General features: G+C 39.0%; 2 protein-coding genes across 9 annotated transcripts; one reads left to right on the top strand and one right to left on the bottom strand.

Moving 5' to 3' along the window:
* Positions 1–74: 74 nt before the first annotated feature.
* Positions 75–13,234, bottom strand: Lrrk (Leucine-rich repeat kinase). 8 transcript variants are annotated; one of them, XM_069054547.1, is made up of 31 exons: positions 12,953–13,234; positions 12,705–12,902; positions 12,483–12,648; positions 9,752–9,911; positions 9,533–9,698; positions 9,187–9,302; positions 8,982–9,138; positions 8,796–8,930; positions 8,574–8,747; positions 8,325–8,522; positions 7,623–8,273; positions 7,397–7,572; positions 6,959–7,344; positions 6,729–6,913; positions 6,593–6,658; positions 6,301–6,439; positions 5,952–6,220; positions 5,707–5,879; positions 5,289–5,653; positions 5,014–5,238; positions 4,489–4,965; positions 4,259–4,449; positions 3,532–3,683; positions 2,803–3,478; positions 2,296–2,754; positions 1,870–2,244; positions 1,623–1,818; positions 1,375–1,561; positions 1,075–1,323; positions 717–1,023; positions 75–664 (listed from the first exon to the last, which is right to left on the bottom strand). In XM_069054547.1, exons 1-31 carry the CDS (start codon positions 13,004–13,006, stop codon positions 308–310), a joined length of 7,785 nt encoding a protein of 2,594 aa, XP_068910648.1. In that variant the 5' UTR covers positions 13,007–13,234; the 3' UTR covers positions 75–307. The 8 variants fall into 8 exon arrangements, with proteins under 8 accessions (XP_068910648.1, XP_068910652.1, XP_068910649.1 ...); XM_069054551.1 differs by having other exon boundaries at positions 4,259–4,437; positions 4,492–4,965; XM_069054548.1 differs by having other exon boundaries at positions 8,802–8,930.
* Positions 13,235–13,290: 56 nt separating this feature from the next.
* Su(fu) (suppressor of fused) lies at positions 13,291–16,444 on the top strand. Its single transcript, XM_069054563.1, has 7 exons — positions 13,291–13,445; positions 13,503–13,650; positions 13,980–14,072; positions 14,206–14,384; positions 14,435–14,663; positions 14,748–15,182; positions 15,655–16,444. Exons 2-7 carry the CDS (start codon positions 13,508–13,510, stop codon positions 15,932–15,934), a joined length of 1,359 nt encoding a protein of 452 aa, XP_068910664.1. The 5' UTR covers positions 13,291–13,445; positions 13,503–13,507; the 3' UTR covers positions 15,935–16,444.
* Positions 16,445–16,582: the final 138 nt, after the last annotated feature.

The raw sequence follows: 16,582 nt of genomic DNA, 5'->3' as shown, positions 1-16,582 counted from the left end.
AAATGTCGAAACACCTAACGGATTTTTTTTGTCATGAGATTACTACAAAAAGAAATGTAAAAAAACAACAGAGAAACATATTACGATAACGTTTTATTCAATAAAAATGTTTAGTAACAACAATTTAAAATGACTGATGTAATCACAGTTTAAAAAAATAAAAGTACAAAATAACTTAATAAAAACTATTCACAAAAGCAATCACATGTGGGAGATAAAATTACAACAATTTATTACTTGAATTTCAAATTATTATCACTTAAAACTTTTGGAATGAAATATACACAAAGCATCTGAAAACAAAATTTCAAACCGCATTCCAATGCTCCGCCCTCCATAATAAGACAAACATATTTTGTTTATTGATCAACAATGGAGCGTTATTAGCTATCGGACTCTGTAAATTATGTCCAATGTTAATCGGTACGTCCGTGTATCTGGACAACAAATTCCGGTATCCCCTGCCGATGGTAGCAATCAAAGGTGTATTGTCATGACTTTCATTAATACTTTTACACATTGCTAACGGAACTATAGCTTTCACTTCTTCTTCGTAAGGTCTGAATATCGTGATCGGACGTAATGTAGCTCTCTCGGCGATTATGACACAACCCCACGTCGTCCCTATGTATAATTCTTCATTCAAAACGGCCAAACTCGTAACCTTGAAACGTTTTTATCAACACACACCGTACCCCACTACCGTAAATGCTCACCTGACAATTCGTAGGACTCAAATGCTCTTCAATCGCGATAGATTTCAGACTTTCAGAACACGGCACGAGTTTAGAACAGTCAAGCTTGTTGATGATGGTCCTGCTTTTTTGGTCCCACTGATAAATAATACAACCCGGGCGAACGTAAGACCACACGTTATGCTCGGCAGCTATCAAATTCATAACGTTCACTTGTTCTATAACCGGCTGGTAATGGTTCATGGTCTCGTGACCAGCAACCACGTGGTCTTTTATAATGTAAATTGAAATTTGTCCGTTTGATTCGCCACACCAAAGTTCACAAACCCTTAAAAAACATCATTCAATAGTGAAGTTTTCGTCAATAGTACAAACTTACGATCCGCCATCTTTAAAAATGGCGCACAGACAGTTTATAGTAGAATTGGAACCCAATTCTGTCATTACGAAAGTACCTTCCGCTGCTGTGGGTGTAGTGGGGACAGCTTCAGAATTCACTAAAAATAGTCGTCCGTTTGAAAGAGCGCAAGCGACTCTTTTTAAAGGTGGTAAATAAAGCAACGCTTCCACTTGGGTGTTTGGTTCGCTTTCCAAAGCGTACGAGAAAAGTTTGTAACCATCGCTAGCTCTGTAACAACATGTCGTGAGCGGAAATTAGAATATTTGGTGGAGGTATTACGAATAGGCGTGAAGATTGCCCGCGTAGTCACCGATCCAGACGGAATTTGCCACAGTACAAGCCGCGGTGGCTCTGATGGGTAACGCCATGGTATGGTACTGCAGCCATCCGCGGTCTGCTGCCAATAACAAATCAATCCGCGAGTTCGAACACATTAACCACATCTCAGAACCGGAGAGACCATCGTCTGTGAAATATTAAAAAAAATTCACTCAATGTTTGCGCGAGGCAATTTTTTCGTAAAGCACCTGTGATGTGTGTTAATGCTGCACTGGCCGATGCCACCACCGACGCATCATGTTTCAGCGAAGTTACGTCGCTCAAATGTGTGAATTCTGGGGCACTCGCGATCGACACGATTTGACTGGCTGACGGTCGATCTTTGGGTTGTTGTGACCAACACAAAACCATCAAGTCCAAGAAATAACTCGGATACAAGGTTTCCTAAAAATTGTCGGTAATATTTTTTCGTTAACCACTGACGTTTACCAGTACCCGGTAGGTTAGAGGCGGCCTTCCACCTTCTAAAATGCACTCTTTCACCGACTCGTGCCCTTCAAACGGTTGATGTAACGTCAACAATTCATAAATGAACATTCCAAAGGAAAAACAATCGACTTTCTCGGTGTACTCTTCTTCGCCGTTGTAGCGCATTATCTCGGGAGCCATGAAACCTTCCGTGCCGCCGAAACCTTTCGCGCCTGATGGCAGCGTCAAGCGACTTATGCCGTAATCTGCCACTTTTATGTGAACTAGATGGTCAGGGTGATCGACGAAAGGAGGCGGCATTTCCCATACTAGCACGTTCTCCGACTTCAAATCGCGGTAAATTATGTGTTGGCGGTGCAGATACTCGATAGCTTTAGCAACCTACGGAAACTCGAACGTACTTCAGGCAGCTTGTGACGTTGATAAACCTACTTGCAGTATAATTGCTTGCAAAGTGTAAGGGCCTACTTTAGCACCAGATCGTCTGTAGTGCCTCAATACGAGATCTAGAGCACCTTGAGGCGCCAAATCCAGAACTAGAGCTAACGGACTTGTGCATACACCTACGAAAGGCACAATATTTGGATGTCTCAGCGACAACAAAATATTCAGTTCTTGTCGCGCCGTGCAATACGCTTTGCAAGCATACTGGAGAGGATCGCGATCCCATTTGCCTTGAGCAGCCTTGTAGGCAACGACCGCTGATTGTCTCGCGTTAGGGCCCGGTTGCACAGGTTGTAACATCTTCATAGCCACGTCGATCATAGTGTTACTACCTCGAACCTTGCAGGTGCCTTTAAAAACAAAACCGAAAGCACCCCTCCCCAACAACCTCCCTTTTTTCACGTTTTCACTCCGGATGATGTACCTCTCGCCCAGATCCAAAAATATCTGCAAGACTAGATTTAAGCTTGGGACGCTTAAACCTCGACAATTTACCGTATCAGGGGCGATCCTGGCCAATGGAATGTCCGCGTGAGTGGGACACGCGACACACTTAGGTCCGTATGATGCCAATATGCACTCTTCGACCATCCACGAGTAGTACATTTGGTTATTAGCGTTCACTTCATCTGCGTGTACTCCCGGATGTCCCTCCATAGAAGGCATACGACTGGAACCGGTAGAGTCCGGTCCTACGCCACTGTCACACTCTGACGTGTAAGATTCTTGAGATTTGCGTATTCTGTAACGATCGCCGTCCGCATCGACTTGATTCATCGCGTCTAGGAAGTGTTTCGGTTGGCCGAGATCGCTCGGATTGTTCGGAAAATTCGGATCGATCTCGTTCGATTGTTGTAAACAACGGGGACAAGGCACTAAACGGGTTACGAGAAATTTGCCTTCGGAAGTGTGCACGAATCTGGTTCCCAAGGTCGGGTACCAATCCTCCAGGAGGATGTCCACGTGATCAACGGCTAAAGCCAGTAACTGGGCTGTGGATTCGGGCGTACAATTAATCACGAGATCAGTCTTCAAAGTGTACTTGCTGAGATCAGTATTTTCATTAATTATAGGTTTGATCACTAGAGCATCTACGGGAAAATGTATTTCCAAAATTGATGTGTTTTGAAGATCTACGTCGCACCAAATTCCGTCTTGTTTTAAACGAAATCTGGAATATGATAATGAAAGAAAATAAATTAACAGATCAATATGAAATCTCACTTCAACTGTCTGTAATGTGCGGCCGAATTATGCAAAATTTCTCTCATCCTAAATAAAGTTATGTCACCGTATTTCAGCTGAAGGCCAGTTTGCCAAAGAACCCATTCTGCTTTCAAGTCTAGCAGTTTAACCAAATCTATATCTTGGGCCACCTATAAATGACAGCACTTGTTTACCAACTTTTATTAATTACGTACGTGGTGACGCTAGTGGTCTCGTCAAAGAAGGAAGCTAATCAATCAGTTTAGAACAAGCACGACCTGCGGAATTATAACCGGCTTGCTTAAAAGTATAGTTTGCGTAATCCCCGCAGGGCGCTAGTATACGGGCGCTTTTTGGGGATATTATTCACCTTAAGTTTTTGTCACCGAGAATTTTTCTTGTTTAAATGACATTTTGAATTTGAAGTCAAAAAACTCCTTGTTTTTTGTTGCTTTGAAATTAAGTTCGTGAATGTTTTCCTTATTGTTGGTTATTTTTGTGTATAATGTTGTTATTGTTCGTTACATTGCGTATTGATTATTATTTTTTGTGAAGCCCATTTTATGGCGCCCTCATCGGCAGAAATTGGCCCTTTCTCGGAAACATTTTCATAATGCATTTTGAATGAAATGAACAGGCCGGTTATAATAAACGCAGATCGTGAGAACAAGCTACCACGTTGAGTTGAGTTTTAATTCTTTAACAACACCGGTAGCGTTATATTATGTTACGTGTTAAATCTAACCTCTTTGGGAAGGATAAAAAACGATCTAATTATGTCGATAATACTGTCATCTGCTAAAATTCGTGAGATAAGTCGAGACCAAAATCCTGACGGAAAGTACGACATTAAAAGTAGCCTGGTCATGGTCTGATCCGTTTGAGAACTGGTCACATGATACTTAACTTCTTCTTGAACCTCATCTAAAAATTCACCTTATTTCGAATTTTGCAAACTGCGTCCATCACAATTACCACATTTTGTTGAAGATGTTGACGGTAAGCTCATCTGAAATTTGCCTTGAGTTGCCGAGTCTCTGTACAAAACCGACTTCGGCGACACTGTGATCTTTTTGTTCCGTACAGCCCACCCCCTAGACCTCAGAGGCACTTTGACCTTGACTAACGGATGAAACTGTCCTGGATACATTTGCGCCAATAAAATATCTTCCTCGGAGGGTAATAACGAAGGTATCAATAATGTCCGCGAGTCCCACGTGAGCGCCACCTCAAACTTATTCAACAGATTGACGATATATCCTCTCGTGTCCATCGGTCCTATGCTGCTGGCTTTAAAAATGTGCTTCAGATCGTCTAATTTCATAACACCGGTGCGCGCAAACGGATTGATCTCGCGAATGGTAACAACATGAGCCAACATATCGCACAGCCACTGCGGGTCCAAGAAATAAAGGTCTTTCAATGTAGCGTCGTCGTAATGAAGTAGCACTCCTACAAGTCTTGATTGTTTTAAAACAAAAACATAAAAAAGTCGAGTACCGTTATCGTGCAAAAACAACGTGGCCTGATGAAGTTCCGCCCAATCGCGAAACACTCGGTTGAACCGCTGTTGCATCTCCGTCGTTACTATAGTGCGATATTGTTCCGCGTTGAGTACGGGGTCGAGGCCGTTCATTCGTCGTTCAGCCGCTACGTGGCTCACAACGTCTTCTAACGCTAAGTAAGTCGCCGGTACTTTCTGTTCCAAGAGCAGTTCTTTGCTTCCTACGAGTAACTGAAGCGTCATCTAAAGAATTAACGTTTTTGTTGCTCACCTGGTGGTCTCAAACTGAATACTGTGTCATAAATTAAGTTACATAACAACTTCACGTTGTGTCTAGTCTTGCAACTAATTTCAATCGTGTCTAACACTCGCGGCAAGCCGCATTTTTCCGCGTCAACGATGTTAATGAAGCGATCTCTGATGATCTGTTGATAATCTTCGGAGATGTTCGGATTAAATTCCTGGACCACATCGTAATGCGTCCCAACTATGATGACGGGAGAGTTGGGAGCTCGGGCCTGGATATTCACCAACCACTGCAAAATTTCGTTGATGCCTCTGTGGCCGTCCACTATTCGCCACACGACGAGGTACAGGCTTCGTTTAGACAAGAAATATTGATGTGTGGCGTAGTATCTAAATATTTTTGAGTTAACAGATGAAAATTGTTTTTAATCGGCGCGACTCACTCCTTTTGACCACCAAAATCCCACGTTCGGAATATTACAGGGCCGTGAGAAGACTGATTGCGCACTTTTTTCTCGTAGACCCAATCACCGATGTCCACACCAACTGTTGACATGTTCGTGCCTCGAGAAGTTTTTACGTTTATGTTTTTATTTCCCATTCTCTTGGCCCAGTGCTGCAACGTTCGTTTTTCCTCAGCAAAACGAAACACACAAATCTCTTTATTTTTTTATGAAAACAATTTTACCTCTGGTCGCCTCCTTGTGATCCCCTCTTGACGCAACTGCTCCAGCAAGCTTGTTTTCCCGATACCCTGCACGCCCACTATCATCAGCTTCATGCGAGCGTAGGGTCTGGCGTCCTCCAGAACAGACTTCAAATACCCCACAATATCCATCGTTTTGTACTTTTTACTATCTATCATAGATTTGAGCGGATCTTGCAGAGAACAACCGCGCGTGTTGAGATTCCATAACCGAGACAGAAGCCCCATTTGTGGTGGGAGTTCATTGATATCTAAAAATAGAAAACGATCTAATTTTAAATTTTGCTCGTAACACGTGCCAATTGATTCGAATTGAACCTCAAGCATTTACCTAAGTTGCCACTGATGTTCAGGACGGACAAATTGCTCAATTCGTTGATGTTTACAGGTATTTCCTTCAGATTGTTATTGCTGACGTCCAACATCGACAGGTTTGGAAACATTAAACGCGCCTTTCCCGCGGTCGGATTCTACAAAATTAACACAAACATAGTGTTGCAAGAACACTAAAGGAGTAGAGTGGACAAAGCACATCTTAGCAAAACCAACTTTGCTTATTTTCCAAAGCATACAAAATGACGAAGGAAAAAGCTCTGTTCTTTCGTAAATAAAAATAGACGTACCGCAGCCATCTTGGAAAAAGATACACAAATAAAGTCATCTTCAAAATGTGTTTTAATTTCTTTGCGCTGCACAACCAAAAGAAACTTTCGATAATTTGATTCGTAGAGGAAATGTTACAAAGGGAACAGTACTCACTCGTTCCAAATCGTCTTCTTCGATGGTGTTGAAGTCACCATCGTCGTCCGTCGTCAGTTGAATGCGAGTCAACTGATTATCGGCCATAATCAACGTTCTCAAGCTGTCCAACCGAAGGTGTCTTCTGTGGGAGCAAACTGAATGCAAAACGGTGTTGCGAACGGACCTACCAGGTTGTCTACGAGCTGTTACAAGATTATTATCACTTACTTTGTGTCAACTCGACTTACCAGCGATTCCCGAAACTTTGTCTCTGGGACCCAGATTAGTGGAGTAACAAGCGATGTTGGCCAGTTCCATCACGTCGTGGGCTTCGACCTGTGGCAGGCTGGGCCAGCAAGTGATCTGATTGTGGCTCAAATCAAGCTGCTTCAACGAACTCGGGTAACTAGTTATGTGCGACATCGATCGCAAAGAATTGAACGCCATATTCAGTCGCGTCAAGTTCACCGCTAAGCACGGCAAAACCACTGGAATGCTGGTGAAGAGATTGTGTGCCAGATTCAGCGCGGACAATTTAGAAGATTGTTCGGTGACCGACTCGTCTGTGTGTAAAATCTGCTCCGTCACTTCCACGTTTTTACTCCAAATGTGGTGCTTAGTCAAGTCAAATTGGCTACAAAAGCAACGAATTTTTAACCAGTCTACAGGACCGTTCAAAAACGTACATGTACGACCTTTCTTTTTTCCTATATCTTACGCACTGGCTGTTTTCGTCGTTTGATAAATATTTAGAATCCAAATCGAAGTCGCATCGTACGTCGCTCTCCACGTCATGTTCGCAATGACTGGACAGTTGACTGTCGCTAGAACTTACACTCATTTTGTCGTATTCTTCGGGCGTCTGCAAAAACGCACTTTATTATTTACACTCGCGATGGCTCTTGTACTTACTTCCAACAAATTCGTCGGCAGCTCTTTGAGTAGGTTGAACGAAGCATTCAATTCCTTTAGTTTCGGAGCCAACCACATGTTGTACGGTAAGTGCTGCAACTTATTATTTGACACAACGAGAGTGACCAGTGCCGGTAATCTAAACACAGCTTCTGGTATGTGGTCCAGTCTGTTATCCTGCAAATACAACTCTTCCAAAACAGGACACGAATAATTTAACTCTTCGTTGTGCACACTTTTTTTCCTCAATCCTTTCTTAGCAGGAGAGGCTACCGGAATCGGCAACTTCTCGATTTTATTTTGCGCCACATTTAAGTACTTCAAGCTGTACAACTGCAACACAGTCAGAGGTACGGACGTTAAATTATTGTTAGAGATGTCGAGACGAGTTATTGCGTATAGAGCAATATCGTAACTTCGCGGATTTTGTTTGAGTTTTTGATTTAAATGCAGAGCTGCGTCCGTCAACCATTGAGTTCGAATTTGCGTCAAGTTGCACTTCTGATTGTGCCAGTTGATCATTGTGGGTGTGTTGGGAAAGAGAGCACTGTACGTTAAATTCGTAACATTAGAGAAAATGGTGAATTGGGACGAGTTAACGTTTTCTGTCATGGCTTTTTTATTAATCTTATATTCCGGGTCCGGGTGCGCCTTGAAGTGTAATTATAGATCAAATGAACTCCAAAATGTACCTTGTTGTACCTTTGTTGACAACAGTTTGGCTGTCAATGTTTCGTCTCTGTTTTGCACCGCAACTGACAAAGCTTTACACTCGTCGTCTCTGGCGCCATGCTTCAGTAACAGATCCACGATGGGAACGTCACGATTTCGGCAAGCTTCTACTAAACCAGTCGACTGTCCATAATTGGAGTCTTCTTCAACGGAACAACAACTCAAGCTCTAAAATCAACAGCGCTCGAATAACCCGGAAAATAATCGGAACTTTTGTACCTCTATATCATGGTAAGCTTTAATTACACAATTTGGACTCGCTCCTGCGTTCAATAACGCCAAAACTATGTCGTAGTGTTTTCCTTTAACAGCAGCGTGAAGAGCTGTTTCTGTATTGTTGTTGCAGTACATGTCAATCCGCAAGGGACAAATCGATGAACTGTTGGGATCAACCTGAAGACATTTTCATTACTTTTAACAAAACTCCTGGCTCGAGCTTACATCTACATTAGTCTCAGTCGAATTGTCCCGGGACAAATTCAGTTTCGACAAAATTGACTGAATTCCATCCGAAATACGCCGCCTGGTGGGACTGACAACTGAATTACTTTCAGAAACGGGAGTTGCTTCGTCGTCCTGACAAAATCCGTTATTTATTCAAAATTGCAGGAGATTAAATTTTCTTACCACTTGAATTCTCGTTGCTTTCACCTTGAATTTTAGTATCACATCGAGAAGCTTTTTATTACCCACCAAACACGCCATATACAATATATTTTGACCGGTTGCGTCGCGTTCGTTGATATCGAAAGGCATAAAATATTCCCATTGTTCCGTGCCATCTCTAAAATCATTTCATGAACAATAATTCCAAAAGCGCAATTCTTGCCACCTGAATTTTCGTAAGACGTGAGCGGGATAGGGGAATTGAAAAAGTAGTTCCAAAACCGTAACGTGACCGTTGATGGCGCTTGCATGGATTGGAAGCCATCTTTCCACGGTGTGTTGCTATAAAAAAATTAACGATTACAAAGCCCAACAATCCAGTTCTGCTGGAGGCACCACCACTAAAAGCATTGTGTTTATCTGAAATGTAATTAAACTAATAAAATAAGTAGTTCAATTTTAGCCAACTGGTAGAAAGAGATATGGTCTTTTTGCTTCCGTTGTATGATATATTTATAAACGTTTGTCATTGCGAATATAGTGGTGGTGGGACGCGACGGAACTGGTTGTACCTGGATGAGTTCGGGAAATCGCAAGAGAAGCATCTCTACAATATCTCGATGACCGTAATGACAGGCTATGTACAGTGGAGAATATTTAGTGACGGGGTGGTACCTCCCGTCGGCCCCATATTCCAACAGTACCCTGACTATATCTTTGCACCCCGTTTGGCAAGCTCTGCAACATAATTCGAGGTCATCTTTACCCGTAGAGTTAGATCACTGTCTTACGTAAATAACAAAGTGCTGGCTCCGCTGGGGGCCATGTTAACAATAAGTTCGGCATCTTTGGATAAGGAGGACAACAGCGAAGAAACGGAATTCACATCCCCTTGACAACAGGCGTCCCTGAGCGCGGCATGAATATCGAGTCTAGCTTTTTCTCTTGCATCTAAAAATTGTTTTTCGTTATCGTTATTATTCGCTTTCTTTTTTAGTAACGAAACATCCTTGCCTAATTCTACACTGAAATTGCTTAAGTCGTCGGTAAAATAATCACAGGCGTCGAAGGCAAGTTCTGGAGATGTGTTGTGGCGTTTGAGTTTCCTCGACATTTTTATTTATCGCGATGATACGATCGTTTAAAAACAGCAATCACTAAGGTGTTTTGTTAAAAAAGCTTTATAAAAAATAGTTGATTTGAAAAATAGCACAAAATATTCGTTTATGTGAAAACAGTCCACATGTCACCACCACATTCACCCTCTCCGAACAGCTGGTGGTGCGAGCACTGAGGGGTGCCCGGCGAAAATCAATAAGACTGCAAACCGTGACAAGGACGCAACAGCGTAACAGAATATACGCCCCAATAAATTAGATCTCTGCGGTTATTATTACAAACCGGTTGAAAAAGAAACTTTTACAATTGTTAGCTCTATTACTTACGATTAGAATAAAGAGTGTCGCCCGCTAATTTCCTGTGTTGAACCAACCCGTGAAATTGAACTTCCTATGCAGTAACAAGACTATCAGATACGTGAGGATTAACACGAGAATTGCCGTGAAAATGCATCGGGCCATAACAGCGTACACACTCATCGAATTTTTACAATTTGATATGATTTATGATGTTCCTAATTCTATCGGGTGTACGTAGTACACGCGTTTCGAGCGAGACTGAATAAGAGACATTTTACAAAGTTCAACTCTCGGGAAAGAGCTTTTGGTATACAGTTTGATAAAGAAAACAGTTGTGGAGTGCTGTCAAAAGGTTATCAGTTCTAACAGTTACACTTCGTTCCAGTTAACATCAAACGACTGTTGCAAAATTTAACGAACGAATTTTTTACATGAACAATTTATGGTTCGTTTATTCCTTTTTGAAAGTGTAAGTTGACGAAACCTTGACGACACTTTCCTGTTGATAACACTGACAACCTGTTATTTTTGATAGAGCTAACAAGAAATAATACTTATATGTATAAAAATAATAATACTCGTGATTTTAATTTTTATTTTGGACATAGTCATTCGGTGACTAATATCGACATTCTTACAGCATCAAAGAAGAAGTTAAGCAGAATCTTGTTACTAAACTGACGATGCTCACTGTCCATTAGTTTAATTATTTGCATTTGATAAGAGTAAAATGTAAATCGAAAATATCGCTTTCAGTCACACGATAAATAAATATTACACAATATACATATAACAGTTACTTGTATTAGATTAAAAAGATATCTAAAAACCCATTAATAGCTGATTAACCTGCTGATAAAGATTCTTTAAGTATCTGGTTAAATCTTCAACATGATATGCTGAATAAACTTTAAAAAATCAATTTGGTATTGCGATTATAAATATGTATTTGTTCCCATTTCAGTTCCATTTAAATGAAACAAAGAAAATGAACCTTTTAACAATATCATCAAGAAATTCTTTCATAAATATTTCATAAACAAAATTGTTTTATAAGTGAATTTCAGAACTTTATTATAAATTCATATATTATTCTATTACAATAAAATATGATCGCAGTAAGTACCGTCATTTATAAATGAAAGTATTTGTAGTTCTTTTAATCAAATCATTCAATCAACTGCATCTACACCCACTCTTTGCCTTGAATGATTACTTAATTAACCATACATTGACCAAATAATAGTTATTTATGTAACAAGTTAGTAAAGTAATACTTTTTTTACGATAGAAAATTAGCCGCACGAGCGAAGCGAGTGTGCAAATCCGCCGAGCAAAAAAAAGACGAGTTGCATACAAAAATTTTTTGACGTCCGTAAGTTTAAATTTACTTTGACATCTGTATCATAATTTATGAATGAAAAATTTTATAATTGAGTTAAAAAATGACACGCCACGCCACTTTTTTAAGGCAAATGCGTGAAAAAATGAACCGCTATGGCACTTTTTTTAATGCTTCTGGACCGATTCCAAAATCACAAATGAATGAAAAAACCCGTGCATTTAATAACGGACGCCAAAAAAATATAAACATTTTATTTAGTTGATCTTTACATCTCTGGTTAAATTTTGTTTGTTTCAATGATTAAAATTTCATTAATAAATAAATAATAATTAATAAAGTGAAACAAATACAACAATTTTGAAAATAATGACATTCAAAAACATCAAAAATCAGAAAAGTAAGAACCATGGTAACTATTTTGGAATTAATTTTCCATTGTTGTTACTGTCACTGACATGTTATAAACTCCAGTATTAATATACCGGGTGATCAAGAAGGACTGTTTAAGTTGGCAGTACAATTGAGAAAATTTTTTAATTCGGTTATTTATAACACTGCAACTGGATATGTTTTGTTGGTTTATTTGACAAATATCTGATATAGGTATAGCATTAACAACGACAAGCCACCAACAACCGGAAATTACTCCTGTTATACGATTTAAAATACGATCCAGTGTTACCAACTTAAACAGTCCTTCTTGATCACCCCGTAAATAAAACAAACAATAAATACAGATAATTGACATGAAACACTCACCTGCAGCTTCTTTTAAGAGTGCCACACATTTTGCATGTCCAGACTTGTCAGCTAGATCAAGAGGGGTCATTTCATTTGCATCCCTTATATGTAAATCAGAATCATGTTGGAGCAACATTGACACATTAGTGCTGTGACCATGTTCAGCACTTAAATGCAATGGAATCTAAAACAAAAGTATTACAGTACTTTATGTACAATACTCTTTTGTGCAAAGCATACTTTTTTATCTCCCCTGGGACCACAACGAATATTTGGATCAGCCCCTGCATTTAACAAAATTGACAAACAACCAGAATTTTCATTGATGGCAGCTGCATGCAGAGGTGTTCTGCCCCAACTGTCTTGAGAATTTAAGAAAGCCTGCTGCCCACCTTCTAACAGATCAATTAATAAGTGTGTATTGTCCCAGAGTGCAGCCTGCGAATTTTGTTGTGAGGAAAATTTTTAAAATTAATCTGATAAGAAACCTGGTGTAATAGACGGCCTGGAAAGTCTTCATCTTCCGGTGAAGAATCCAACATTGTAGAAATTCAACAAAAATCGATAACGGTGTAACACCTACTTTTCACAATCGCGGAAACTCATGTTGTTAAATGTAAACATAAACACGATGAAGCGCTTTCATGCATCGTGCTTCAGTAATACTTTCGCAATACGAATTAAGCAATATAAAAAAATACTGTGTTGATTATTTGGTTTAGGTTAGTTTAATTGTCTTTTTTGGCAACCAACGTTGCAGCACCAATTTACCCTCGACGTCATATTGTATTTACGTCAGTTTTAGGGGAATTTCTGAATGGAAGGTTTACAGAAACATTATTTTTGTTTTGTTTGGCGGGTTGCATAAAAGTTGTTTTTGGCATTCTTGAAATATTTTCTTTTATTGTTACAAAAAAAGTGATAAAATGTTTTAAAGTTGTAATAATTGTGTAAATGTGCATTTCTTGTAATTAGTGATAGGTAAGAATGGTTTCAGTTTCATTTGCGTGAATTTGTGTTGGTTCTTTATCTGTTAAGGAAAAATGAATGAGGCTGCTGCTCTGCCCCATGGACCCCCAATTCTTCCACCAACACCAGCAGGACTTGAATCCTTATACACCCTTTGTAGGAAAATTTACCCTGATCAGGTCAACCCACTTCAAGTTACTGCCCTTCTAAAATATTGGTATGGCACACTTTCCATATATTTTTGTTATTGTGTCTGTACAATAAATATCACTATTTTTTGATATTGCATGATTTCTGTATAACTATTTAAATACATTTTGACATCCTAAATGTTAAACATTAAAATTTATTCCAGTTCTATTTTTAGCAACAGAATTAAATGTACTTCCTGTTTTTTACTCAGCAGCTATTTATGAGAATAGGGGAGCCTGATGGGTTTCATATTTCTATTTTTATAAAAATGAGAAGGGTGGAAAATACAAATTTTTGTTTTTCATGCATCTTGCATCATATTTTTTATGAGATTGTTATATAATTATTTTTTAGGCTGGGAGGGCCAGATCCTTTAGATTACATATCCATGTATGCAAATCCTGGCATTCCACAAGAGAACATTCCCCCGCATTGGCATTACATAAGGTATATTCTACTTCAGAAAAAAATCTATTCATACAATACTGTCTACTTACAATAGCATTTTGTAATATTACTTTTTTGTAAAATATGTATTTCAAGTAAACAATAATTTGCTGAAATCCCACACAACTTTCAGTTTTGGTCTGTCTGACTTGCACGGTGATGGCAGAGTTCATGATGTATCAGGTGCTAATGGTATCTCAGGTTTTGGTTTTGAATTGACATTTAGATTGAAAAGAGAGCCTGAAGAAACAGCTCCTCCAACATGGCCTGCAACATTGATGCAGTCTTTGGCTAAATATGTTTTTCAATCAGGTTTGTTTTGTCATTGAAATTACTTTTTTTTTAATCAAAATATCTATTAGGTAATACACTTTGCGCGGGCGATCATGTTTCTTGGCATTGCGCTCTAGACAATAGCGAGTCGCGAATTCAACACATGCTAATGACTTCTGATGTTCAGTTAAAATCCACACAAACCCCATTTGGTTTGGTAGATTTTGTACAAATTGTAGGAATTTGCGCTGAAGAACTGAAAGCGGCACAACAATGGAATGGTGCTGGAGTTTTGGATATGATTAGCAGAAAACCATCGTAAGTTAACATTGAATTTATTTTTAGACTAAAGCGTCTTTGTTGCACCAGTTACCAGTAGGATTAACAACGAATGTTTTGCAGTGCTGGTGGGCTTTGGTTCATAACAGATATGAGACGAGGAGAAAGCATATTTGAGCTTGATTTGAACGCACATGAGGAATTTGAGAGAGGGTTTGAACTAGAGGGTTCTAATTTAAGCGGAGTTAGCGCTAGATGTTCGTGGGTAGAACAAGACCCCTCACACATTGATATTATGCATTTGAAAGATAAAAATGACTGTGACAACAATCAATCTTCTCAGGAAAAGACACTTCATGTGAATTCACCAATGCAGAAATCTCTACAAGGTGGCAATTTTGACCAAAATCGCGCGAGCAGTACCAATTTCAAGATGGACGAAATTAGAAGTAGCTCTGGTTTATTAGAATCAACTGAACTATTAAACATAAAAAAACTAGAAGGCGTCCATCTCGTATTTAATTTGGAGGCTGGCAGCTTACTGCCTTTGGCGATTAGGTAAAATCAATTTTTCTATTGTGTGTTTCGTAACAGAGTTGTTACGATACCAAAAACAGTAACGTAACAGCTGAAAGCGATTCTATAATAGCGATAGTGCAATTTACGGTTATCATGTTGGTACTCCCAGACTCCTCTAAGATCTAGAGGTTTCTGGCAGCGTCAGCCAATACGCGCGAATATCCTAAAGTCGACAAGTGTTTCAATTGTTTTTTGCCAACCATTATAAAATTTCGCAGAATTTTAAAATTCTTACTTTTGATTTAAAAACGACTCAAAAGGTGCAAAATAGAAAAAAATCGTATAAAAAAAACCCTTTCATAAGGCGTTTATTCCATTCGTTCTTCATAAAACATGCGCTTCGCGTCTCGTTTTATAAACTTGGACTCATGAAATAAACACTGCCTTATGAAACTCGTTTTTTAATAGACTATTTTGATTAAATCATCATCAATCATTATTTTTTAAACAGGGGGCGTGTCAGACATGGTAGACATTTCACCTTCAAATCAGTGTTAGGAGAAACGGCGATAACGTTGGTGGCGAATACTGTTACCGGAACTTTGGTTGATTCAGAACATCCGTATGTTGCGCAAGGTTCATGGCTGCAGATCCTCATCACTGACGATTTGGCTCAGGATATGGCCGTTACTTTCCAAGTCCTTGCAAGTCCAGAAGCTCTGTCCTTACCAAAAACGTTTTCGTGGCCAGATAAAAAATTGTCAGTAACAATTGTAGCTGACAAATTGTAAAAAAAATATTGACCGTAAGACCGGCGCGACATTTATTAGCGCGTTACAGTAACAAAAATTAATAATGTGATGGTGTACAGAAGAATTTGAAAATGATGAACTAATTAACTCCTAAAAATTGTTGAAATGTTTCCATTATTTAAATAACTCGAAGTAATAATGTTTTATAATATTCATTGTATTTTTCATTTAATATTTTGAACAGCGTTTTTACTTACCACTTTAACGTAAGACTAAAGTAAGTTAGCCTTAGCATTAAAGTAATAACTTGACTAAATAATCAAATTTAAGAGCAATATTTATGTTTAATTACATTTTATGTATATGTTAGGTTTAGTTGTATTTAATTTATTGCCTTATTTATTGTAAATGTAATTTTTTATCGACATATCTTACAATAGAAATTAGTAAGAAGTTAAAAAAAAATAGAGTACAAATCCCGAATCTACATCAATAAGTAAAAATTTTGTTGTTTTCAATAAATATACTGAAATAAAAGAAAATAAACTACGGAAATGGTTTCTTTTAATCCCCGTATAAATCGCATAATAACATGGGTTATGTTTGTGTAGATATAGAGCAACAGTAGCACCCACAGAACGTAGCACAGAGCCCACGTCAGATCAGATCATAGAACATCAGAGTCAA

The sequence above is a fragment of the Tenebrio molitor genome, chromosome 7 (assembly GCF_963966145.1).
Source record: "Tenebrio molitor chromosome 7, icTenMoli1.1, whole genome shotgun sequence".
NCBI classification, from domain to species: Eukaryota; Metazoa; Arthropoda; class Insecta; order Coleoptera; family Tenebrionidae; genus Tenebrio; species Tenebrio molitor.
The sequence above is the reverse complement of the archived record's forward strand: the minus strand, read 5'-3'. Positions and strand labels throughout refer to the sequence as shown.